Below are 27771 nucleotides of genomic sequence, written 5' to 3' on the forward strand. Positions count from 1 at the left end.
TCGGATAAAACATTATCTGACTCAGTTTAGTGCATACCTTTTTTTATGTGCATTTTTCGACTTTATGCACATCTTGCCGTTTCCATCCAGCATTTTTTTATGCAATATTCCAAAATGCACTTAAAAATAGGTGGATGGAAACGTAGCTATTGAAGGCATGGAGGGTCAGGGTTGAGTCGCAGGAGCATGTGACTGAGGTTGATATGGGGGATTGGCAGACCGGGGCGGAACTGGAGGAAAGGAGGAGGGGTGAAAGGTCAAGGTGGAGCCAGAGGGATGACAGACCACGGTGAAGCCAATAGGTCGGAGCCCCGAGGTGGAGCTGAGGGATCCACAGAGCAAGGCGTAGGTGACGACTGAGAAGCCCAATGCGGATCCGAGCAGCTGGGCAGAACTACATAAGGAGGAGCCTTGGGGCTGAAGGGAGACAGGCAGAGACAAAGATGACTTGGGAATGGGCTAAACCAGCAGAGATGAAGACAACTTGGGACTAGACCGGACCAGCGAAGACTGGAGACCTTGAAGCATTTCATCATCCAGCTCGTCAAATACTTCTGTTGAGACCCAGCTTACTTTAGTGTGGGTGGAGCTCTAAACCATGCAGTTGAACTCTACTAATAGGCAATGTTCCCTCTAGGCTGCACACGTGTACGGCCACGCACTTCTGATGCCACGGCCGCGCAGAAAGAATAAAAGGGGGGGTTCAGGAATGTTTAGATTACTATAAAAGAGTTCACATATTCACTTTTCTCAAACATTTTAGCTATTAGATCCATTTAAATGCTTCAGTTTATTTTTCATATCATAATAATATAATTTGAAAACAAATTGAAGCATTTAAACTGATATATTGTATCACTTCAAATACTTAAATTCGTTTTTATATTTTGTTATATTATATTAGGCCTATATTTTATTATATTATAAGCCTAATAAAGAAGGGCTCCTTGCCATTAAAAAGTTTGAAACCCCCTGCTAAAGAAAATATTGGAAATTCATAAGCAATAAACAATCGTTTAACGTTGATGGTTTAATGCTGCCTGTAGCCAATAGCTGACTGTACAAAAACACTGTATGGTTTTCCCAAACCATCTCAGTGTCACAGCTTATTTATTTATTTTTTATATCATTTCTTGGTAAAGACTGGTATAGTTAACAGCACTGTAAAACAAAAAAACTCAGGTAACCTAAAATGTGCTTCATTTAGTGACTTCTTTATTAACTGCTTGCTTACAAAAATATGATTTAATACCAGAACGTTACATCAAGGGTCAAATAAAATAGAAATGGCACATTCAAGTTAAAAGTTACAACTGCATGTTGACACCATTGTGTTTCTACGTACGCTGTACAGGTCAGGTATAAGGAATGATGCGTGGACCCTGAACAACGAACAGAAAGAACTAAGGGCTTAAATACTCAGAAGAACTGATCAATGGAACAAGAAACAGGTGCGTAACTCAAGAAGAAACCATGAACTCAACCAAGAGCTGGAAATGGAGAAACGAGGCAAACTAAAATAAACAGAACATGACAATGAAACTATGAACTAGACCAGACATGAACATGACTTAGATGAAACATTATGTTGCAAAGATGTGTGTGTGTTGTGAATGTTATCATATCTGTGTATGTTTTTGTGTCATGTGACCTATATAGAAACACAAAGGCGCTGTGTGTGTTGATCTTCATGTGTGTGACAGGGAAACGAGGCGTCCAACAGCAGCTGATCGCATTAGTGTCTCTCAATGGAGTGATTTGTGGATTGATTTTTCTTCTCATAAATCACGAAGCTGTGCATTCAGGTCACTCAAGTCACGCCTCGGCAAAAGCCTCGACTGTGGAAAACGGCTATTTTTATATGAAATTAGTATTATGCACTACCGTTCGGTAAGAATTTGTTAAAGAAATGAATACTTTTATTCATCACTGATGCATTAAATTGATCAAAAGTGACAGTAAAGACATTTATAATGTAGCAAAAGATTCTATTTCAAACGATTTCATCAAAGAATCCTGAGAAATAAAATGTATGATGGTTTCCACAAAAATATGAAACTGTTTTCAACATTGATAATAATCATAAATGTTTCTTGATCACCAAATCCTCATATTAGAGTGATGTGTGAAGGATCATGTGACACTGAAGACTGGAGTAATGATGCTGAACATCAGCTTTGATCACAGGAATAAATTACACTTTACTGTATATTCACATAGAAAACAGCTGATTTACATTAGAATAATATTTCACTGTTTTACTGTATTTTGATCAAATAAATGCAGCCTTGGTGAGCAGAAGAGACTCTTACAAATGCGTTTGTGATATTGCAGGACTGTTTAAAATGAAGTACAGTCATGATTGTGGAATCCAGCATTCAGTTTATTGGTGGTACAGTATTTGTGGACTCTTCTACAGCACAACTGTGTTCTTTGGCTAGAGGCGTTGTGCATGATGAAACCTCGTGAAATACACACGTGTGTGTTTGTGTGGGACAGTTATGAGCATCATCAGATGTTAATTGCAGTATTTCAGTCACGACATGTTTCAGATGAGGAAAACCACAACTTATTTTGGGGAAAATGTAGTTCATTAGTCCGGTCATTTAGACAGAGACTCTGGTGAAGTTCAGTCTCATTTCATAGCATGCCGTTACATCACAGTTAAAATCACAGAAGGTTTTAAAAAGCATCCGCAGGGAAACTGAATCCATTAAATGCGAAAGCAAATATCACGGAACTGTCTTGAGACAATAACAGGCCGCTGAAGTCAGCCGTGTGGAGCAGCTGTACATACTCAATGAATGAAGTCAAACGTGAGTGTGTGTTCGTGAGTGTGTGATGTTCATATAAAGCCTCGTGCACACCGTTTTTCAAGATGTTTTTCGATGTGTCTTTGTGTTCATACCCAAGTGATTTTCACTGGCGATGCGTCGAGTCAACGTGCAAATTCACTCCCTGACAGTAGATGGCGCTTATTTTAAAACAGAAACACCCTGGTACACAAGGTGGCGCTGCACTGTCATAAAGTTCTTTGTGTTCAGACACAAAAGAGACCAGCATTAATCTTGCCTCGTTGCATGTTCTTCTTCGTCTACTTACTTCCTCGAACCCGAGGCATTTATATATTTTTTATTATGCCTGCCGTTTTGCGCGTCGTGTGCATACTCACATTGGTGCCCTTTGTTTAGTCCCGAGGCGTTACACGTCGGCGAATAATCGTCCCTGTGTGCACGGGCCGTAAGGGTGTGTGTGTAAGGGTGTGTGTGTAAGGTTGTCTGTGTAAGGTTATGTGTGGTCTTCAGATAAGTGTTTGCTACGGTCTCTAACGTGTCTCTCTCTCAGCGAGTCTCACAGTGGCTGACAGCTGGTTAACTCTCTCCGTGATCATTTATTCACCGTAATAACACTGGAGTCGAACACACAGGCCCAATGACCACTCACTCACACACACACACACACACACACACACACACACACACCAGCTTTCTGTTTCAGTAGTACGTGAGCGCAAGAACACCAGCTCATCATATCATGAGGTCTTTAAGAGCGAAGAACAACCACGATTCCCTCTTTCCACCGTGAGAAACATCTCAAACTCCCTTCATACACTCTTAGAAACAAAGCTTCTGTATGTATATCTTTCCGTCGCACAGAAGGTTCTTCACATTAATAAAGTAGTTCTTTTAAGAACTGATAACTGAGAGGTTCTTTAGGGTTCTTCAACGGCATCGCCACTTTTGGATCCTTTATTTCTAAGAGTGTACAGAGCAAACAAAGCCCTGAGAAACAAGTCTGACATGCTGATCATTTGATGAATCCCCATATGAGGTCCTTTCAGCGAGGTCAAAGGTCAAACCCCGAGAGAACGACAGCAGACATAAAAATGTGTTGCCTGTACGGAGAACGAGAGAACGCCGATGCGATGCGAGCGCTCTGGGAAACGCTTCTCTAGGGTGCAGTTGGTGAAGGAGAAAGAGACGATGTTTCTCCGCTGGTTTTCAGAAGTGTTTGACAGACCTTTGAGTTTTTGCCATGAAGAGAAAACCAGCCAGAAAAGCTGATAATTGTCAGTGGCAGCCGTTCAGATCCTGTATTTCATTAGAAGCTGGTTTGCATTTTGTTGGGAAGAGAAATGTTTTTGGCTTGTGTTTGATAGTCGTTGAATAAAAACATGATTTGACGGATAAAGTCGTCGGCGTCAGCCTTTATCAGCGCAGGTTTAATTGGACACATTCAGTCAGAACGGGCAAAAACATAATTATTATTCAAAGTGTGAATGATCCCGACAAATGGTTTTAAAGCAAACACAGTGAAGGAAAGGTTTGAGTTTTCCGTTTCCCCCCCCCCCCCCCCCGCTCTCAATCAGAGGATTCAACAGGCAAATGTGTTAAAACTGCTCAAGAGACGAGAAATGTGTTTCATAGAGCAGAATCCAGCAGATCGTACACTGAAACATCTGCTGTCTGATGAGACACTCGTGCATTTACATCATTACAGAGAGGGGGGTGGGGGGGGGGTGGAGAGGGGTGGAGAGGGGAGGAGAGGGGGGAGAGAGAGAGAGTGGGGGGAGAGGGGGGAGAGAGGGGGGGGGGGAGAGAGGGGGGGGGAGAGAGGGGGGGGGAGAGAGAGAGAGAGAGAGAGAGAGAGAGAGAGAGAGAGAGGGGGGGGGGGTGGAGAGAGAGAGAATGTTATAGCGTTATAGTGTAGAATTGTTATAGCGAATACACCCCCGACAGGCTGATCGGGACCCCGGAGCTTGAATCCTGAAGGGGTTGTATTCGCTATAACAACCACCTCGCTCGACATTATCCCGCTTATTACATGGCTACCTACTAAGTAAATCAATAAGTTGACACAAAATATTGAATTAAAAAGGAGTTTGATTTAAAAAACGATTGTATTGCTTCTGCTAAAGAAAATAGTCTGTTCCGTCTCTACGGTTAGAACCCTGCGTCCATAGCAACGCTCCGTTTTTCATGGCAACGGTGTGTTATACTTAGCAGCGTCTGTTAATAACACACCGCATTCTACATTAGAATTCAACCAAGACATATAATAATAATGCATAATGTATAATATATAATATAAGGTAACAGTAACCCATTAGTAATGAATCGAGAGTTACTACATCTTTCTAAAGGAACTATTAATAATTTGGATACTATAATTTATAATATTTGGAATTAGTAAGTAATAATAATTAATCAGAGTTTCTTGTTAGCTAATACTAGTTACTAGAATGGCAATAGTGCGTTACTCATTTGTTCCTGTGTAGTTATTCATTAATGAAGGAACAGGATTATAAAGTGTTTTTGTTGATATTTTGCAGGGTCGACAGAGAGATTGTGTTTCAGATCCGCTTTATTACACTGGGATGATTCTGGTCTTGGCAGGCGACGAGTTAGTTGTGTTTCAACTGCACTGTAAAGAAGCGTTTCCTCGCTAAAGACTCTCAGATTAGGAACCAGCGCAACCACAATAACTCCTTAATCCAGTCTCTTTCTCTCCTTTCTCCTTTCTTTCTGTTTCTCCTCGGGAAAACCTCTCTCTCTCTCTCTCTCTCTCGCCCGCGCCCGCCGTCAGGTCACTATATCGGTGGATGGTATTCTGACCACCACCGGTTACACGCAGGAGGATTACACCATGCTGGGATCCGATGACTTCTTCTACATCGGAGGAAGCCCGAACACAGCGGATCTGCCCGGGTCTCCGGTCAGCAACAACTTCATGGGCTGCCTGAAAGACGTGAGTCAGAAAACACTCATTAAAGCGCAAACCAACAATCTTAACTCGGATATTGCCAGTTAATACAAAAAATGTATCGCAATTAATCAAAACTTTTTTTGTGCAATTAATCACGATTAATCACATACTCATCATTACGAAGAAACTGTAACACATTGAATTAAACATCCAATTTCGAAGTTGAAAAGCTAAAATAATAGTTTGTTTTAAAACACAAACTATTGTTTGATTGACAGCAGATGATTTAAAAACATCCGCTGTCAAAGATAAAACAAAGATTATAGTGAGTTTGGGGGCGGGGCTATCTGTTTGAATGACAGCAGATGCTTTTAAATTCTGTTTCCCAGACAGCAACATAGTGTCGGCCCAGACCCGGCCCACATCTGGACTGTGTGGAATCCATGTGTACCGGATGTGGGCCGCTTATATAGCGGAATAAGTCCTGCCTTCTAAATAAAAGAGCCAATGGCTGATTGATAAACTCATTGTCACTGCAGCTGCCGTTAGATGTTAGATGCCGAGTGAACAGACTTTCCTTTAAATGACTATAACACCAGATCCGGCCCACCTCTGGGCCATGTGCAATCCAAGTTTACCAGATGTGGACCGGATGCGGGCCAGATCTGGGCCGACACTATGTTGCTGTCTGGGACAGCATGAGGTTAATGAACTGCACTGTCGCCCCCTGCAGGTCGTCTACAAGAACAACGACTTCAAGCTGGAGCTGTCCCGCCTGGCCATCGAGAGAGACCCCAAGATCAGTCTGCACGGCGACCTGGTGTTCCGGTGCGAGGACGTGGCGGCCCTCGACCCCGTGACCTTCGAGACGGCCGAGTCCTACATCGCCCTGCCGCGCTGGGACACCAAGAAGACCAGCTCCATCTCCTTCGACTTCCGCACCACCGAGCCCAGCGGACTCCTGCTGTTCAGCCACGGGAAACCCCAGAGCTCGCAGGAGCAGCGGCCGGCCCGCAAGCTGAAGACCGATTACTTCGCCATGGAGCTGCTGGACGGGTTCCTGTACCTGCTGATGGACATGGGCTCGGGGAGCATCAAACTCAAGACCAGCAACAAGAAGGTCAACGACGGCGAATGGTGCCACGTGGACTTCCAGAGAGAAGGACGGAGAGGTGAGGAAAACCGCGGGCACGGAGATCTCCAGGAGCTGTGCAATGATGATAATAACACGCTGAGATTCACTACATACACTCTAAAAAACACTGGGTTAAAAAAACAAAAACAATTTGGGTTGTTTTTAACCCAAGGGCTGGGTAAATATAGGACAGAACGCATGTTGGGTTAATTTTACCCAGCAAATTGGGTTGTTTATTTAACCCTACGTAGTTGATTCATTTTTACTATAAAACTAGCTTTTTTTCTTTTTTACTTCATACATGAATTAATGTTTATGAATTAACTTAAATCCTCTAAACTAAAAAAAAAAAAAATCAATACAACCACTGGCTTGCATGATAGTTCCTTTATTTTCAATCATATTTTATAGTATAGTATATTTTACATAATTTTGAATACATATTGCCAACATTTAAGCTGATTTAACAAATATTAGAAGTCCAGAGAGAAGGACGGAAAGGTGAGGAAACATCCAAGAGCTGTGCGATAATAATTATAATACGCTGAGATTCACTACATAATAGGGGTGTAACAATATATCATGTCACAATATATCGCAATACAAAAATGCAACAATATGTATTGTGGATAGTGACTATGTGTTGTATATAGTTCACCCAAAATGAAAATTTCTGTGTGAGAAAAAAAATCAGGTTTCCAGAGTTTTAGTGTCAGTACTTTACACTACATTAAACTACTATATAAAATATATACTGAATATAATGTATTATAATGTAATGGGGGAATATTTGTGGGTCCTGATAATGCCAAATGTCTGATGTTACCAGTAAAAAGTGGCCTACATTATTTTAAATATATCTAGTCAGTGACAGAATACAAGCATATTCGTCTGAAATAATTCTGTTTTCAGCTTCAGCTTCAGAATCATGAATATTTTTATTCTGGTGTCTCTATTTTTTTTCAGTTCATTTACACCTACAATGTAAAACCAAATTTAGCATTTTAATCAACAGTAAAAAAAAAATGTTAAGCTTTTGTCATATGTCTTGGACTATTGCAATAATATCGTATCGTTAGTTCAGTATCGTGATAAGTATCGAATCGTGACTTCTCAGGAGCTAATTACCCTCCTCCCTCCCCAGCTCCTCTTGTTTCTCAGGAGCTAATTACCCTCCTCCATCCCCAGCTCCTCTCGTTTCTCAGGAGCTAATTACCCTCCTCCCTCCCCAGCTCCTCTCGTTTCTCAGGAGCTAATTACCCTCCTCCCTCCCCAGCTCCTCTTGTTTCTCAGGAGCTGATTACCCTCCTCCCTCCCCAGCTCCTCTCGTTTCTCAGGAGCTAATTACCCTCCTCCCTCCCCAGCTCCTCTTGTTTCTCAGGAGCTTATTACCCTCCTCCATCCCCAGCTCCTCTTGTTTCTCAGGAGCTAATTACCCTCCTCCCTCCCCAGCTCCTCTTGTTTCTCAGGAGCTAATTACCCTCCTCCATCCCCAGCTCCTCTCGTTTCTCAGGAGCTAATTACCCTCCTCCCTCCCCAGCTCCTCTCGTTTCTCAGGAGCTGATTACCCTCCTCCCTCCCCAGCTCCTCTTGTTTCTCAGGAGCTGATTACCCTCCTCCCTCCCCAGCTCCTCTCGTTTCTCAGGAGCTAATTACCCTCCTCCCTCCCCAGCTCCTCTTGTTTCTCAGGAGCTAATTACCCTCCTCCCTCCCCAGCTCCTCTTGTTTCTCAGGAGCTAATTACCCTCCTCCCTCCCCAGCTCCTCTTGTTTCTCAGGAGCTAATTACCCTCCTCCATCCCCAGCTCCTCTCGTTTCTCAGGAGCTAATTACCCTCCTCCCTCCCCAGCTCCTCTCGTTTCTCAGGAGCTGATTACCCTCCTCCCTCCCCAGCTCCTCTCGTTTCTCAGGAGCTGATTACCCTCCTCCCTCCCCAGCTCCTCTCGTTTCTCAGGAGCTAATTACCCTCCTCCATCCCCAGCTCCTCTTGTTTCTCAGGAGCCGATTACCCTCCTCCATCCCCAGCTCCTCTCGTTTCTCAGGAGCCGATTACCCTCCTCCCTCCCCAGCTCCTCTCGTTTCTCAGGAGCTGATTACCCTCCTCCCTCCCCAGCTCCTCTCGTTTCTCAGGAGCTGATTACCCTCCTCCCTCCCCAGCTCCTCTCGTTTCTCAGGAGCTAATTACCCTCCTCCATCCCCAGCTCCTCTCGTTTCTCAGGAGCTGATTACCCTCCTCCATCCCCAGCTCCTCTCGTTTCTCAGGAGCCGATTACCCTCCTCCATCCCCAGCTCCTCTCGTTTCTCAGGAGCTAATTACCCTCCTCCATCCCCAGCTCCTCTCGTTTCTCAGGAGCTGATTACCCTCCTCCCTCCCCAGCTCTTCTCGTTTCTCAGGAGCTGATTACCCTCCTCCATCCCCAGCTCCTCAGGAGCTAATTACCCTCCTCCATCCCCAGCTCCTCTCGTTTCTCAGGAGCTGATTACCCTCCTCCATCCCCAGCTCCTCTCGTTTCTCAGGAGCTAATTACCCTCCTCCCTCCCCAGCTCCTTTCGTTTCTCAGGAGCTGATTACCCTCCTCCATCCCCAGCTCCTCTCGTTTCTCAGGAGCTAATTACCCTCCTCCCTCCCCAGCTCCTCTCGTTTCTCAGGAGCTAATTACCCTCCTCCCTCCCCAGCTCCTTTCGTTTCTCAGGAGCTAATTACCCTCCTCCATCCCCAGCTCCTCTCGTTTCTCAGGAGCTGATTACCCTCCTCCATCCCCAGCTCCTCTCGTTTCTCAGGAGCTGATTACCCTCCTCCATCCCCAGCTCCTCTCGTTTCTCAGGAGCCGATTACCCTCCTCCCTCCCCAGCTCCTCTCGTTTCTCAGGAGCTGATTACCCTCCTCCCTCCCCAGCTCCTCTCGTTTCTCAGGAGCTGATTACCCTCCTCCCTCCCCAGCTTCTCTCGTTTCTCAGGAGCTAATTACCCTCCTCCATCCCCAGCTCCTCTTGTTTCTCAGGAGCTAATTACCCTCCTCCCTCCCCAGCTCCACCTGTCTCAGTCAGGATTCGGCATTCTGATTCCCCCTGAATCAGACTAAATTCTCGATTTATGTTGTAAATTAAAATATTAACATTAATGATATCTTCAATACATTCATGTTGGTTCTGTTCTGTTTACCCTAAAGGGCCATTCACACCAAGAAAGATAACTATAAAGATAACCAAAACGATATTTGCGATATTTGCGATATTTGCGTATATTTGCGTCCACACCAACGAACGATAACTGTGTGTTTATTCTAACCACCGCGCGCTGTGGTTTCAGAGTGTTTACAATGTCATTGGACATGTTTTTGCTGTTCTTTTGCATTTACAAGGCTTTAACCTGCAGATGTCTTCAGCATGCTATGTTTTGAGTGAAGCTACTGTAATAGATCCAATAATCTAACAGTGAATTTAGCTGACGTAGTCAATATAGTGGAATAACAACAACACCTAGTCTTTTTCACCGCAACCTCAAAGATGCACGACAATGTTGTGGAAACGAGCGCTGGATACCTGAGCTAAAACCTCCCACCATTTATTCAGAGGGTATGACGATTGTTTTCCATATCCAAGGGGTTTGATTGGTCAAACAGTGGGGGGTTTATCTGGACCTCGGCGATCCACAATGTCGTCTGCTATTTTAAATGCGCGAGCCCTTAAGTTAAAATGGATTCTGATAAGCTGTCAGTGTTTTATCGTTCAAAAGCTGAAAAAAAAATTGTTCCAATAGTGATCCCAACGATATCATTCCTCATATCTTTATCGTTATAGCTGTGGTGTGAACTCTGCTGTTCTTTAATATGAAGAATGATTTTTTTAAACTATATATTTATTGTCCTTGGTGTGAACAGGCCTTAAAGGGGGTTATTGCTGCTCTCCTGCTCTTATCCATGCTAGGCTGCCCAGAACAGAACCAGACCGCCAATCCTAACTGTATGCTAATTGTCAGTCATCTTTGACGATAGTGGTCTTGACAGAAATAGTAAGTGTTTGATGTTTTCCTGCATCACTAGCCAACATCAGAGAACCGTATATATTTCAAGCCAAAGTCAAAGGTGTACGGCTGACTGAAAGGTTTAGGAATCCCTGATCTCAAGGATTCACTCCTGCAGTTATCGCTCCTAAAGCGTGTCCAACGAGACGCAGCGATGCCAAAGGCGGCATCCATTTGCTGTAATTGGCTAATCGGGTGTAAGACTAGAGGAGGTGTGTGTGAGTCCTGTGGGGAAGAAACTCCAGCACTTCTGTAATTGCAGTTTAATAGACAATTAAGAGCAGGTCATAAATCTCTCCGATCTACCGAGAGGCTCACACCGGCACTCATCGCTCACACACACACACACACACACGTCTTCTTCTTCTCCTTGTCAGGGTCCATCTCGGTCAACAGCCGCTCGATCCCCTTCAGCTCAAACGAGGGCAGTGAGATCCTGGACCTGGACAGTGACATGTTCCTGGGCGGTTTACCGGAGCCGCGACAGGGCCTGATCCTCCCCCCCGAGGTGTGGACCGCGCTGCTAAACTACGGCTACGTGGGCTGCGTGCGCGACCTGTTCATCGACGGGAAGAGCCGAGACGTGCGGCGTCTGGCCGAGATCCAGAGCGCGCCGGGCGTCAGCAGCTTCTGCACGCGCGAGCTCCAGAAGAGGTGCAGCAGCGCCCCCTGCAGCAACGGAGGACAGTGCAAAGAGGGCTGGAACCGCTACATCTGCGACTGCACTGGCACCGGGTTCCTGGGCAGCAACTGCGACATCGGTAAGAGAGCCTGGACAAACAAACACACAAACAGACAGGTAGTCAGGGACTGTTTTTGCCCTGCTAACATTTTTACAGGCCCCACAACAAACCAAAAAAGCAATAATTAATTAATAAAAATAAATAATTTAATTAAAACATATATATATTCAGGGTCTAAGACTAACTTTTTGCCACACCTGCCAATGGCCTGAGACAGTACCGGCCATTAAAACAGGCATTAATGACACCAACATGTTAGATACCAGTGAAAATTCACAATTCTCTATTCCAGTTTCGATGCCACAGCTAAAACTGCTAGCCTAACTAATATAAATTTAAAACAATATTAAAGTCAAGTAAAGAGTCAGTAATAAAATAAGAACAAATAATCAAATTTCAAGTAAAAGCACAAATAAATACAATAGAACAAAGATACTAATTAAATGGACAGCTCTTTTCAGGTTTTTGAGGCCTGACAGTAATAGCACTAACAAATGCGACTTTATGTATATAGCACAATTAAAACAACACAAGTTGACCGATGTGCTTTACAATGTCACTCAGAAAAAAAAGGAGAGAAAAGAGCATCACATAGGCAACACATATAATGAAATGTCACTGATTAAAAGATATTGAAAACAGATGTTTTGATTTGTCCTATAAAAAAGTTTAGGCGTAACTTTTTGAGTAACTTCTGAAGCGCTGATCTCAAAGTTGGTCCAGTCTGATGTTCAGTTAAGAGATCTGAGAGATGGGCCGGTGCGAGGATTTGTACACCAATAACAGAAGTTTAAAATCAATCCTACAGTAGACCGGAAGCCAGTGCAAGGAGACCAGGGTAGGACTAATATGTTCATGTTTTCAACCCCATTAAAAGTCTAGCAGCTGAATTTTGAACTTTTTGTAAATGTAAAATAGATGACTGACTAATTGCCGTATATAACGCATTACAGTAGTCAAGGCTTGATGTTATCAAAGCATGGATCGCAGTTTCAAGGCCTTTAAACATCAAACATGATTTCATCTTTGCTAGATTGCGTAAGTGTGAGAAACTTACTACATAATTGATCTGCTTGTCCGGTTTTAGAGAGCTGTCACTATACACACATAGATTTCGAACACATGTTTTGACGTGAGGTGACAAAGATCTTATGACCTTGTCTTCTAATAAATAAGGTTGTTATGACATTAACACTTTAGACACCAGTGGAATCTCACAAATTCAGTCTGAATACTGGAATTAATGCAACTAATGTATAGTTCAAACATTTCCATTTCCATTACCTATCAAACATTATTAAAAGACAAGTAAACAAATGACAAGCAATAGCACAAATAAATACAATAGGACAAAGATACAGCATAAGCTTTAAAGTCATCATGAAACAGAAGTATTTTCTTCCCTATCGTCCCTAATGTGGGCGGGGCTTGATTGGATGGTTGTGGTTTGCTATTGGCTGATCTCATGAGTGACAGGTTATAGCCCCGCCCTCGTCATCAGAGAAGAGAAGAGATGCTGCAAGAGGAACTTATTCTCATTCAAGATTATTAACACAATAGTGATGCGCACCCGTCCATCATTTACAATAAACACTGCAATATTCCCTAACAGAAACGAGGGTGGTCAGTGAAGAGTGTGTGTGTGTCTCGTCCTCACTCAGTCTGACCCGTGTGAATCTGCAGTGGTTATATTTAGCATCCGTGAGGCTTTTATCAGAGTTCTGTGCTTCATTTCCCGCGGCCTCGCTCCATCAGCGCTCTCCGGACTCGCCGTGTGTCTGGGAAGCGCACCGGAGCGGTGATGCTCAGCAGAACCATCTGTGTGTTTACGACACCAGCTGGAGTTAAAGCTGCTCGTCTCTGATATCAGATCCCTCCGTTCAGACGCGACACCGCCGAGCTCAAGGGCTTCACACGCACAACACTCCATCTCTGCAGGTCATTCCTCGTGTTTATAGCAGGAACAGGTGGGTGTTTAGTAGTGTGTTGGAGAAACACTGTAAGAGAAGCTCGTTTGTTTTATTAAACATTTTTATTTTCATCTTTTTAACAGCCAGATGTTGTGTAAAGTAAAAGCTGATTGTGTCATGTTTCTGGATCTGAGTGATTATCAGCAGTTTTACAGCAGCGCTTTACTGCCACCAAGTGTCACAGGACAGCATTACACTACACATCACAGCAGAGGACATGATGGTGTTAGTGTGTGTGTGTGTGTGTGTGTGTGTGTGTGTGTGTGTGTGTGTGCACTGATGAAAAATGATTCTGTGGTGAAGTAAGTGCTACAGAAAAAAACAAATGTAATTTCTACATGAAAAAACTAAAATACTATCTTAGTACTCAATTCAGTCAAATTAAGTAAAACTCAACTTTTCTAATACTGGTGTTCCCATCATGCACTGAAGAAGAAGAAGAAGAAGAAGAAGAAGAAGAAGAAGAAGAAGAAGAAGAAGTTTTATTTATGTAGCGCCTTTCCATAGCTCAAGGTCGCTTTACATTGTACATTACAATACATTTAAACGCCCACACACACATTACAGTCACATAGGATACAGATAGTCACATTATCCAAAATGCATGTTATATAGATATGTTTTTAACTGGGTCTTGAAAGTAGCCACAGATGAGGTATTACGTAGTGTAAGAGGTAGCGAATTCCACAATTGAGGAGCATTAACACTAAATGACCTTCCACCTACAGTAGACAGCCGGAAACGAGGGACGGACAATAAACCCAGTTCAGCTGATCTAAGGGACCGGGCAGGGTGGTAAGGGTAGAGCAGGTCAGACAGATATGGATATGCAAGACCATTTAATGCCTTAAACGCTAGAAGTAATACCTTGAAGTGAATGTGTGATGCCACGGGTAGCCAGTGAAGGTCATGAAGCAGAGGAGTAACGTGAGAGAACGCCTAGTGGAGGAGAGAACTCTTGCTGCAGAGTTTTGAACATACTGTAATCTTGCAATACGTTTTTTGGGAAGACCAAGAAATAAGGCATTGCAATAGTCCAGGCGTGATGTGATTAATGCATGAATTAAGGTTTCAGCATCAGCTAGAGTGAGAGAAGATCGTAGACGAGCAATATTACGAAGATGGAAAAAAAGAGTTTTTAACAAGAGAAGAAATACAAGAGCCAAAAGATAGAGTTGGATCGAATAAGACACCAAGGTTACGAATCGATGACGAAGGCTTAACGTGAATTCCATCAATATCAAAGGACTGGTCCATCCTTTTGACTGAGGCAGTAGAGCCAATCACTAATATCTCGGATTTCTTATCATTTAATTTGAGGAACTTCAGGGACATCCAGTGCTTGATGTCCCTGATACATGCAGTGAGTGAGTCAGGCAGAGATGGCCTATCAGAGCTGGTGGTCAGATAGATTTGAATATCATCAGCATAGCAATGGAATTTAAGTCCATGCCTACGTATGATGTCACCGAGTGGATATATGTAGATGATGAACAATAGCGGGCCAAGAACCGAACCTTGAGGAACACCCTGTGTAAGTGAAGCAGTGGCAGATCTAAACCCTTGTAAACTGGGGCATGAATAATTAATAAGGTTGATTTTGTCACTGTTTTCCGGCTGTTTTTGCCACGTTTTATCATTGCTTTTGTTGTTAGGTTTGGTAACTTGCCATTTTGTGACATCTGGAGTAAATGTTCTACTCAAAATGACACATTCATACTCAAAAACGATCTATCAAATGTTACCGTCATTGTGTATTGTGTACCAGGTATTGAGGTCTCTGTGTTCGTATGCAGTGTTACTTCTATTATGCAGATACAGCAAAGGAATCCATACAATCTCTATTGTATTATTTACTTAGATGTTTCTAAGTCAACCTTACATTTTAAAAGTAATTCAGTGTTATATTGTTTGAGTATAAAGATAATTTGTTAAATTTACTTAACTTAAATTCTATATGTAATTTAATTCTAATTCTATATTACTATATGTAATTTAAAGGGGTGGTGTGGCGCAATGGATAAGACACATGCCTTTGGTGTGAGAGACCCGGGTTCGAATCCACTGTGAGACACCAATGTGTCCCTGAGCAAGACACTTAACCCCTAGTTGCTCCAGAGGCGTGCGACCTCTGACATATATAGCAATTGTAAGTCGCTTTGGATAAAAGCGTCAGCTAAATGAATAAATGTAATGTAAATGTAAATATGTGAAATTAAATATGATTAAGTGATATTTACTTAATTACTTACAGTATATTAAATGTTGCATGTCAATTTAATGTCAAATGAATGTTAAGTTCAATAGTAAGTGGATTTTACTTGATAATAACAGGTAATGCAGACAGCAACATAGTGTCGTCCCGGATCCGGCCCACATCTGGGCCGTGTGGGATACATGTGTACTGGATGTGGGGCGGATGTGGGCCGGATGTGGGCTGGATGTGGGACAACACTGTGTTGCTGTCTAGGAAGTTGTCTGGGAGTAATAACAGTAAAATTTACTTAAAATGTGTTAGTCCAAATTGCTTTTATCAAGTAAATCCTACAAGTTATTTCTGTCAATGTAGTGGACGCCACGTTTGTCAGACCTGTCACTTGTCTCAGAGAGTCGTGTGTGTGTGTGTGTGTGTGTCCACAGAGGCCACTGTGTTGAGTTATGATGGCAGCATGTATCTGAAGATCCTCATGCCCGGCTCCATGCACACGGAGGCGGAGGACGTGTCCCTGCGCTTCATGTCCCAGCGGGCGTTCGGGATCCTGATGGCCACCACCTCCAGAGAGTCTGCGGACACACTGAGGCTCGAGCTGGACGGGGGACGGGTCAAACTCACCGTCAACCTCGGTACCTGCCGTCTCTCTCTCTCCTCCTCTCCTCCTCTCCTCCTCTCCTCCTCCTCTTCTCTCGCTGTCGTGTCATCTCTGTCAGACGGGTCTCGCTCTGCCTGAAGATCGCTCCGTCCACCAGCAGAGGGCGACAGAACACTTCTATTCTTCTGTAGGGATTGTTTGAAAATGTCACAAAAATAAATAAATAAAACACACACACAAAAAAAAGGGGGGAAAAAAGAAGAAAAAAAAATGTCTAGACTACTCTTAGACTACACTTATAGTCAACAGAATGTGTTAAAGGGACCGAGAAGTGTAATGCTGTGTAAGAGATTGGGTCTCCTTCACTGTCTGAGATCTGCGTACGGACCCTTTCATGCTTCTTTTCTTCTAAAATGTATAAAAAAATTGGGGGAAAAAATGAACTCTCTGGTGGACGGAGGCACAGGGCAGCGGTGCATTCTGGGAAATCACACGGTGGGAGAGAAACTCGATCATCTCTCTCTCTCTCTCTCTCTCTCTCTCTCTCTCTCTCTCTCTCTCTCTCTCTCTCTCTCTCTCTCATTCCCCCGGACTCTTCCGTCCCTTCAACGCGTGTCTGTCTGCGACGCCGAGGCCAACAGCCCGAGAGACCGGCTCCTGCCACACACACACACACACACACACACACACACCAGTCTTTCATCTCTGACGTCTAATTACCTTTAGCTCCACAGAAATAAATATTTTGCATTAAATATTTGCTTTACAGTGAACATATACTGTCTAAGTTCCGATCAGTGATGGTCAACTGGTTAATGAGCCGGATGACACTGGAAAAAGAGACAGAGCTTCTCATCTTTCACTGGAGGACTGAAATAAAGGCTTAGACTCCCTCCCCGTGTTGTTCCGACAGCCTCAAATCTGTGTGTGTGTGCCGTGAGCCGATCCCTGGCTGTTTGCTCACACTATTCTGTAGCGGTTGACACACACTGAGACACACCTCAGCCTGCAGTGACACCTCTGACCAGCAGGGGGAGACAGAGACCTGTGTGTGTGTGTGTGTGTGTGTGTGTGTGTGTGTGTGTGTGTGTGTGTGTGTGGCAGCTGAGGTGTGCAGAGAACCCTTTCCCTCTGTTCCCAGCTGAAGATGATCCCTCTCCTCCGGCTTTACTGATGGACTTTATAAATCATGAACAAATCACACTTAAATATTACTAACAATATCAAAGTTATTCTTGCGTTTCCTTGATAAAATCAGAGCAGATCTGACACAGAAAGACTCGTGAAGCTCGAGCTGAAGGAGGACGTTTGTACAATTACACTAAAAGACTTTTACTCGATAAACGAGTCTGAACTCTCGCTCAGACACAGAAGCACTGGATGAGATTGAGTGCGGCTGCAAAGTCTTCATTCAGAAATTAATGTTTGAAATATGATACAGAAGGCTTTATTGGAACTAACAATTAACCGTTTTTATTGACTTTCATTAACAAAGATGACGCTTAAGTAACGACTGGGAGTCATTGACCCAGTGTTCCCACAGTTCCCAGAGTTCCCAGTGTTCCCAGAGTTCCCAGTGTTCCCAGTGTTCCCAGAGTTCCCAGTGTTCCCAGTGTTCCCAGAGTTCCCAGTGTTCCCAGTGTTCCCAGTGTTCCCAGAGTTCCCAGTGTTCAGGCCGCCGGAGGAGCGGGACGCTGGTCGGGAAGGGCATCTCTGACTCGTGTGTGTCCCCGGATGGTGCTCTGATCATCAGATGTCTGCAGAGTGAACTTTGAAGGATGTGAAATGTTTTCTGTCTCTCTCTGTCTTTTCTTTAATTTGATCTCACCATCTCACTCTCTCTCCCACCAGACTGTATCAGGATAGACTGTAACCTCAGTAAGTGGTTCAACTCGTTTATTCTGCCTACAACACACACACACACACACACACACACACACACACTTACACACATACTTACACACACACACACACACACACACATACACACATACACACACTCACACACTCACACACACACACACACACACACAGGTTCAGCAACCTTGCCGCTGGTGGCGTCGAGTCCGATCCTTGAGCTGCACACTCGACTGCAGATGGAGCAGGGGAAACCAGAGACCGGGGGGTACCAGCCGCCCATTGGTGTCTCTTGATTCGCCTCTTGGATCGTCGGTCTTGGTTGGTTTGGTGTATTTGAGAGACTGCAGAGCACAGGTGACCTGCCAGGCTGATCTGTCGAGTGCCAGAGATTCGAGCTGTGTGAGGGTGATGTTCGCACGCTTCAGGAGGTCCCTGGTGTTGTCCTTAAAACGCCGCTTTAGCCCTCCAGCGGAGCGTTTTGCGCCCATTAGTTGACTGTAGAGGACTTGGCGGGGCAGGCGGTGTTCAGGCATGCGTATGGTGTGCCCTATCCAACGCAGATGTTTTTTGGCCACAGCTGCTTCCATACAGATTGAGTCAGTGTTACTGAGGATGACTGTATGGGGGATTCGATCTTTCCAGGACAAACTGAGGATCTTCTGTAGGCAGCGGATATGGAAGGCCTCTGGGTTGATGATGTGCTGGCGGTATGAGGTCCATGACTCTGCCCCATGAAGCAGAGTGGAGAGACATACCGCGTTGTAAACAGCGACCTTAGTACTGACCTTCAGGTTACGGTTTTCAAAAACCCTGCTGTGTAGGCGTCCAAAAGAGGATGAGGCTTTATTTATCCGGGTGTGTATTTCTGTGTCAAGGGAGCAGCATGAGGACAGAGTGGAGCCGAGGTAGGTGAAGTGGTCCACAGTTTTAAGACGAACACCATTTATATGAAAACTGGGGGGTGTGGGGGCAGGGGTAGTGAGATAGGACATGACCTCGGTTTTTTGAGTGTTAACCTGTAGGCCAAAAGATTGGTACAGACTGGATATTGTGTTAAGGGCGTGCTGCATAGAGTCTGGGATGTGGGCTAAGACTGCACAGTCATCAGCATACTGAAGCTCACAGATTTGGCGGGTCTTTGTCTTTGTGCGGGCCTGGAGCCGACGGATGTTGAAAAGGCTTCAGTCAAGTCGGTATTCCACATGGTCACCGTCTTCATGTCTCATGACACGATGGAAGAGCCAGGTGATGGCAGAGAGGAAGAAATTAAACAGCATCGGAGCCAAGACACAGCCTTGCTTCAGCCCAACGTTTACCTCGAAGGACTCTGACTGGAGTTATCCCATGAGCACTCTGGCTTGCATCCCATCATGCAGCTGCTGTAGGATGCTGAGAAACTTGGGTGGTACTCCAATGAGGTGTTTCCAGAGCAGCTCACAGTTGATGGTGTCAAAAGCTTTGCTGAGGTCGATGAAGGCTACGTAAAGGTCTTTGTGATGTTCTTCTCCAGCAGCTGCCGCAAAACAAAAACCATGTCTATCGTGGATCTGGACTTCCGGAAGCCACAATGCGTTTCCGGAAGCACAGCTTCCGAGATGTGCTCAACCAGTCTGCTGAGCATGATCTTAGCCAGTACTTTCCCTGCGATGGAGAGGAGAGATATCCCGCGGCTGTTTCCGCAGACTGCCCTGTCTCCTTTCTGCTTGTAGATGGCCACGATGTTAGCATCCTTCCAGTCCTGTGGGAGGGTCCCGTGTTCCCAGATGTTTTTGGATCAGGAGGTGCAGACGACGCGTGAGGGTGTATCCTCCGTGTTTGAAAACCTCTGCAGGGATTCCATCGGGTCCAACGCCTTTGTTGCTCTTCAGCCCTGCAATAGCTTGCCGGAGTCCAGAGTAAAGTGCAGGAGTGTCCAGGTGCATGGTTGGTGGCAGGTCTGGCAGATTATCCAGGATATGTGGATCAACAGGGTTGGTGTGGTTGAAGAGACTCTCAAAATGATTGGGGGGCAAGAAGCTTGCGCATAGGTTTAGATTAAGGTGAGGGTGTGGGTGCGCAGACCTCACTCCCACCATCTTCACTCCTGCCAGATGGACCTCCAGTGGCATGAGAGAACCCATGACGACCTTCGACTGGCAGGAAGTTGCAGGGGGCTGCCGGTGGTCCGGTCAGTTGGACTCCGCCTGTGCCTGTCCCCAGGTGCAGATTTGTCTTCGGGGTTTACTCCCCTAGCCACTGCACCCTCCAGCTGGTACTGCTGCACTGTACGGGCAGCAGGGCATTTCCATTCACCGATGAGCCTGCATGCCGCGTCTCTGGGGCCCACTGCTGCTCTGAGATCCCGTACAGCTTAGCCTGGAGCTGCAAGGGACCAGTTGCCATGTGTGCCACGAGGAGGCGTGTACGAGATCTTGGCAGTGGAGAGGCTATGTACCGGCTGAGGAGGCTTACACACTCGGCTCCTCTTTTCGCCCCTGAAAAACAAGAGGTGGCAGTAGCTGAAAGCAGAGAGTGGCAAGCAGAACAATACCTACAAGCACTACTACTCCAACACTGCTGCACTGACGCGTCACACGCCCTGCGTGTAAACATGCCACACACACACATACTTACACACACACACACACACACACACACACAGAGACTCACTCTCACAGATACTCACACACACACACACACACTCTCTGAGGTGATAAACTGTTGTGTTATGCTGTGTTTTGACGCAGGTAAGTGTGTTGTGTGTTGGAGGAGATATCTGAGCATGTGCGAGACTCATCATGTGCCTCTCTCACACACACACACACACACAGACAGAGAGAGAAAGACTCAAGCTAGGTTTATACTCGACACGTCCGCACGAGCGTGAAGGTGCGCGCGGCAAAAATGACGTCATTGCGTTATGGGCGGTCGTGCGCAAGACCCAGTTTCGCTTGCCGGTGTGCACGGCTTTTTTGTAACTGCGCTCGCGGCTCCGCATCCGAAGATGAACGACTTCGAGCCGAGTCTGACCGAGCTCGAACTTCTCACCACACTGCACCCAGTTTGCACGTCTAAATTAGTTGCTTACATTTAATGAGCATACAATAGCATAAAAGTATTTTTAATGAACATAAAGGTCCATGTTTAATAAATATGTTCACGAAACTTAATGAAATGTTTAGCGAAATTAGAAAATATGTAAGAGATTGTTAATTTACTTATATTGTACACATTCTCATATCCATATATTTTCTTTAATTGTCACGAGTAATAATCTCAGGGTTTACTGGGTTTTACACGATTATTTTTGTAGTGTGGTATTGGTGGTGATGTACTAAAATAAACATGTCACGTGTGTATAGCTTTCTTCTTCTCACCGCTGATTCCTGATGGTTTAGAGGACAATTACTGGAGTCGCCCCCTATCGTTTCAAATAATAGTACAACAGCGAGCGCGTCAAGTATAAACACCTCGTCCGTTTGGGGAGTCAGTGGAGACTCGCGCTGAGGAGACAGGCGAAAGTATAAACAAGGCTCTCACACATACTCTCACACACACACACACACACACACACACACACACATAGAGACTCACTCACACACACACACACACACACACACACACACACACAGAGACTCACTCTCACACATACTCACACACACACACACACACACACACATAGAGACTCACTCACACACACACACACACACACACACACACACACACAGAGACTCACTCTCACACATACTCACACACACACACACACACACACACACACACACACACATAGAGACTCACTCTCACACATACTCACACACACACACACACACACACACACACACACACACAGAGACTCACTCTCACACACACACACACACACACACACACACACACACACACACACATAGAGACTCACTCACACACACACACACACATAGAGACTCACTCACACACACACACACACACACACACACACACACAGAGACTCACTCACTCACACACACACACACACACACACACACACACACACACACACACACACACACACACACAGAGACTCACTCTCACACATACTCACACACACACACACACACACAGGTGTATCTGATCACATGTAAATCCCAAAGTTCCCCACACACACCCTCCGGAACCGAAGCCTCGGAGAGAATGAGAACAGTCTTTGTTCGGCGTCCCCTCGAGACTCTATTAAGCTCTTATCATAAATAATGGACACGAGTCATAAATATGCAGCATTTCTCCTCAGGTCTCGATAAACCCTGAGATTCTCACGCGGCCTTGAGTTCAGCCGCTGCAGTCTTTGCACATTAGCATTCCTGCCGAGACCAAATATTTGTAAACTTCCTAAAGTTTTACCCATGATGACTGGAGATCTGGAGTCGGAGATCTGCACAACACCTTCAGGAGTCGGACACTGATGATTACACTGATGATTACACTGATATTATACTCCATTTACTATTATTATTATAGTTTCAAGTTTACATCAAGTGTGTGTGTGTGTGTGTGCAGATATCTCCTCACTGTGTGTGTGTGTGTGTGTGTGTGTGTGTGTGTGTGTGTGCAGATATCTCCTCACTGTGTGTGTGTGTGTGTGTGTGTGTGTGTGTGTGTGTGTGTGTGCAGATATCTCCTCACAGTGTGTGTGTGTGTGTGTGTGTGTGTGTGTGTGTATGTTTGTGAGAATGGTTGTGTGTGTGTGTGTGTGTGTGTGTGTGTGTTTGTCAGAATGTGTGTGTGTGTGTGTGTGTGTGTGTGTGTGTGTGTGTGTGTGTGTATGTGTGTGTGTATGTGTGTGTGTGTGTGTGTGTGTGTGTGTGTGTGTGTGTGTGTGTGCAGATATCTCCTCACTGTGTGTGTGTGTGTGTGTGTGTGTGTGTGTGTGTGTGTGTGTGCAGATATCTCCTCACAGTGTGTGTGTGTGTGTGTGTGTTTGTCAGAATGTGTGTGTGTGTGTGTGTTTGTCAGAATGTGTGTGTGTGTGTGTGTGTGTGTGCAGATATCTCTTCACAGTGTGTGTGTGTGTGTTTGTGAGAATGTGTGTTGATTTATTTATTTATTTATTTATTTCTGGATCAAGACGATACAGAGGGACAGCAATCCAAGGATAACATGCTAAAGTAAAAAAAGTAAAAAAAAAAAAAAAAAAAGTAAAATACTTATTTCCAGCACGGTCCTTGGTGTTACACACAACAAACAAGAAACAAGAAGCAGACATACAGTATGAGGAGGGGGATAAAAAAAACATATATATAAAAAAAATCTCCAATTTATCAATAAATATTCACCTTGTTCCATAAAGGTTTCTTGACCTGTGTTTTAAACATCCCTCGTGATGATAGGAGTTTTGTAGCAGTAGGCAAACTATTCCATGCCATGACACCAGTATAAAAGAAATAATGTTTTATTGCATTAGTAGCTCTAGGAACTACACAAGAGCGGACGCACATAATCGAAAAGGTGAATGAGACAGAGTAGAGTATGCGGCTCTAAAGCCAGACTGGAGCTCATATAGTAGATCAAGCCTGATGAGACACTCCTCCACCTGTTCATACACAAGACGCTCAAACATCTTTGATATAGATGACAGAATTGATACTGGCCTATAATTTCCAACATCAGCTCTGATACTTTTCTTAAAAATAGGAACAACCCTGGCATTCTTCATATCGTTTGGGAAAACACCCTGACTTATGGACAAATGTATGATATGGGTAAGAATACTATATGTAACCCCAGCATATCCCTAAGAAACCTGGAGGGGGAAAGGTCCAAGGCCTTATTCACTGATAGACTGGAGAGGCTCGCTCTTACTCTATCCTCTGAGAAAGGACTAATTGCAAATGCATCTACAGAGATAATTTTACTTCTATAAAAGGAGTTAACAAAATTTATGCCAAATTTGTCAGAAGCACCAGGCAATTTACTGACCAAACTGGCAGCAATGGTTGTAAAGTAATGGTTAAAATGGCAGGCAATCCGCCGCTTATCAAGACACATCTCATCTTCAGTAATAAGCCCTGCTTTACCGCACTTAGATTTAGCTTTTCCTGTTGATCCCATATCATTGAGAATTTCCCATAGTTTTTTAGCAGCAGCAATGGAATCAGTATAAGATCCAGGCTGAGCTTGCTGTACCTTGTAACTAACTTGATTTCTAAGATAAGCATAAGAGTTATAATCCGCTGGGAGTTTTGACTTTTTAAACTGTATGAAACATCTATTACGTTGTCTGATCACGTCAACGATTTCAGATGTCATCCGACATGCACTTCTGTGCTTAATTCTTGTTTCCCTCATAGGAGCGACTTCATCAAGAGCTGCTATAAAACGCTGCTTAAACAAATCCCAAGCCTTATCAACATCATTACATTCAAGCACATCAGACCAGTCTCTCTCAGACAGCCTTCGCCTGAACACCTCAGCACAGTACTGGTTGGCACATCTGCATGTGATAGAACAGGGCTCATTTATTGGCTAAGATTGCACTATGATCACTAAAAGCCACATCCAACACACCCGACTGACTTATCATTCCACAGTCAGATAGCAAAATTAAGTCAAGAAGGGACTGGCTATTTATAGACAACCTAGTAGGCTCAGTAATTAATGGCTGTAAACCAGACGCCCTGCAAAGACATGAGAGAGATTCTTTTCAAGCTACTTCATGGCAATAATAGATTTGTATTACAATCCCCCATGATGGTGCGTTCCTCTAGGCATACATTGCTTTTGCAACAGACAGATTCAAGAAGTTCATAAAAGTCTGTTTGCGTAGGTGTGCGGTAAGGTGTGCGGTAAGGTGTGCGGTAAGGTGTGCGGTAAGGTGTGCGGTAAGGTGTGCGGTAAGGTGTAAGGTGTGCGGTAAGGTGTGCGGTAAGGTGTGCGGTAAGGTGTGCGGTAAGGTGTGCAGTAAGGTGTGCAGTAAGGTGTGCGGTAAGGTGTGCGGTAAGGTGTGCGGTAAGGTGTGCAGTAAGGTGTGCAGTAAGGTGTGCGGTAAGGTGTGCGGTAAGGTGTGCGGTAAGGTGTGCAGTAAGGTGTGCGGTAAGGTGTGCGGTAAGGTGTGCGGTAAGGTGTGCGGTAAGGTGTGCAGTAAGGTGTGCAGTAAGGTGTGCGGTAAGGTGTAAGGTGTGCGGTAAGGTGTGCGGTAAGGTGTGCGGTAAGGTGTGCGGTAAGGTGTGCAGTAAGGTGTGCAGTAAGGTGTGCGGTAAGGTGTGCGGTAAGGTGTGCGGTAAGGTGTGCGGTAAGGTGTGCGGTAAGGTGTGCAGTAAGGTGTGCGGTAAGGTGTGCGGTAAGGTGTGCAGTAAGGTGTGCAGTAAGGTGTGCGGTAAGGTGTGCGGTAAGGTGTGCGGTAAGGTGTGCAGTAAGGTGTGCGGTAAGGTGTGCGGTAAGGTGTGCGGTAAGGTGTGCGGTAAGGTGTGCAGTAAGGTGTGCAGTAAGGTGTGCGGTAAGGTGTAAGGTGTGCGGTAAGGTGTGCGGTAAGGTGTGCGGTAAGGTGTGCGGTAAGGTGTGCAGTAAGGTGTGCAGTAAGGTGTGCGGTAAGGTGTGCGGTAAGGTGTGCGGTAAGGTGTGCGGTAAGGTGTGCGGTAAGGTGTGCGGTAAGGTGTGCGGTAAGGTGTGCAGTAAGGTGTGCGGTAAGGTGTGCGGTAAGGTGTGCGGTAAGGTGTGCGGTAAGGTGTGCGGTAAGGTGTGCGGTAAGGTGTGCGGTAAGGTGTGCGGTAAGGTGTGCGGTAAGGTGTGCGGTAAGGTGTGCAGTAAGGTGTGCGGTAAGGTGTGCGGTAAGGTGTGCGGTAAGGTGTGCAGTAAGGTGTGCAGTAAGGTGTGCGGTAAGGTGTGCGGTAAGGTGTGCGGTAAAGGTGTGCGGTAAGGTGTGCAGTAAGGTGTGCGGTAAGGTGTGCAGTAAGGTGTGCGGTAAGGTGTGCGGTAAGGTGTGCGGTAAGGTGTGCGGTAAGGTGTGCAGTAAGGTGTGCGGTAAGGTGTGCAGTAAGGTGTGCAGTAAGGTGTGCGGTAAGGTGTGCGGTAAGGTGTGCGGTAAGGTGTGCGGTAAGGTGTGCGGTAAGGTGTGCAGTAAGGTGTGCAGTAAGGTGTGCGGTAAGGTGTGCGGTAAGGTGTGCGGTAAGGTGTGCGGTAAGGTGTGCGGTAAGGTGTGCGGTAAGGTGTGCGGTAAGGTGTGCGGTAAGGTGTGCGGTAAGGTGTGCGGTAAGGTGTGCGGTAAGGTGTGCGGTAAGGTGTGCGGTAAGGTGTGCGGTAAGGTGTGCAGTAAGGTGTGCGGTAAGGTGTGCGGTAAGGTGTGCGGTAAAGGTGTGCGGTAAGGTGTGCAGTAAGGTGTGCGGTAAGGTGTGCAGTAAGGTGTGCAGTAAGGTGTGCGGTAAGGTGTGCGGTAAGGTGTGCAGTAAGGTGTGCGGTAAGGTGTGCGGTAAGGTGTGCGGTAAGGTGTGCGGTAAGGTGTGCAGTAAGGTGTGCAGTAAGGTGTGCGGTAAGGTGTGCAGTAAGGTGTGCGGTAAGGTGTGCGGTAAGGTGTGCGGTAAGGTGTGCGGTAAGGTGTGCGGTAAGGTGTGCAGTAAGGTGTGCGGTAAGGTGTGCGGTAAGGTGTGCGGTAAGGTGTGCGGTAAGGTGTGCGGTAAGGTGTGCGGTAAGGTGTGCGGTAAGGTGTGCGGTAAGGTGTGCAGTAAGGTGTGCGGTAAGGTGTGCGGTAAGGTGTGCAGTAAGGTGTGCGGTAAGGTGTGCGGTAAGGTGTGCGGTAAGGTGTGCGGTAAGGTGTGCAGTAAGGTGTGCAGTAAGGTGTGCGGTAAGGTGTGTAGTAAGGTGTGCGGTAAGGTGTGCGGTAAGGTGTGCGGTAAGGTGTGCGGTAAGGTGTGCGGTAAGGTGTGCGGTAAGGTGTGCGGTAAGGTGTGCGGTAAGGTGTGCGGTAAGGTGTGCGGTAAGGTGTGCGGTAAGGTGTGCAGTAAGGTGTGCGGTAAGGTGTGCGGTAAAGGTGTGCGGTAAGGTGTGCGGTAAGGTGTGCGGTAAGGTGTGCGGTAAGGTGTGCGGTAACATACACCAACAATGATGGGCTTGGTTTTAGGGAGAATGACCTCCACCCCAGCTGCCTCCAAGCCATCCACCTGCAGATCGTGGCGCGGATTGAAAGATATATCAGTCCTTATTAAAAGGCACACTCCTCCTCCGTGTGTGTTGCGATCGCGTCGGTAGATGTAATAACCTGTAAGCCCAACTTCACAATCTTGAATGGAACAGTCCAGCCAGGTCTCCGATACAGCCATCACAGCAGCCTTAGACGTACACTCGAGGTGTTCAGTTTCATCCCGTTGGGTAGCAGCAGTGGTTAAAGTGGGATTTGGCAGGTGGGGAACCCTCAAAATTTGTGTAAGTGCAACAGGGGAAAATGACTTACCGTGGGACTACATATTGAGTATCGTGGTATAGCAATACTTTTTGGGACAAGAGTGTCACTGTGGCACCCAGTATCACACCGCAATATGGAACAACCTTGTTTTTCACAATGTAAATTTAAACCTAAAAATGGGA

At 45.5% G+C, this 27771-nt stretch overlaps 1 protein-coding gene across 3 annotated transcripts in view; it reads left to right on the forward strand.

Moving 5' to 3' along the window:
* Nucleotides 1-27771, forward strand: part of nrxn2b (neurexin 2b) — a 499069-nt gene that overhangs the window by 304703 nt on the left and 166595 nt on the right. For 2 of the 3 annotated variants that reach the window (XM_084404964.1, XM_084404965.1), the window contains 5 exons: nt 5587-5748; nt 6440-6878; nt 11241-11624; nt 16217-16420; nt 18238-18264. In XM_084404964.1, coding sequence (XP_084261090.1) covers nt 5587-5748; nt 6440-6878; nt 11241-11624; nt 16217-16420; nt 18238-18264 — 1216 coding nt within the window. Of the gene's footprint in view, nt 1-5450; nt 5749-6439; nt 6879-11240; nt 11625-16216; nt 16421-18237; nt 18265-27771 lie in introns of those variants that run through there. The other variant, XM_084404966.1, reaches the window with a different exon arrangement.

This window comes from Rutilus rutilus (assembly GCF_951802725.1).
Source record: "Rutilus rutilus genome assembly, chromosome: 3".
Classification (NCBI taxonomy): domain Eukaryota; kingdom Metazoa; phylum Chordata; class Actinopteri; order Cypriniformes; family Leuciscidae; genus Rutilus; species Rutilus rutilus.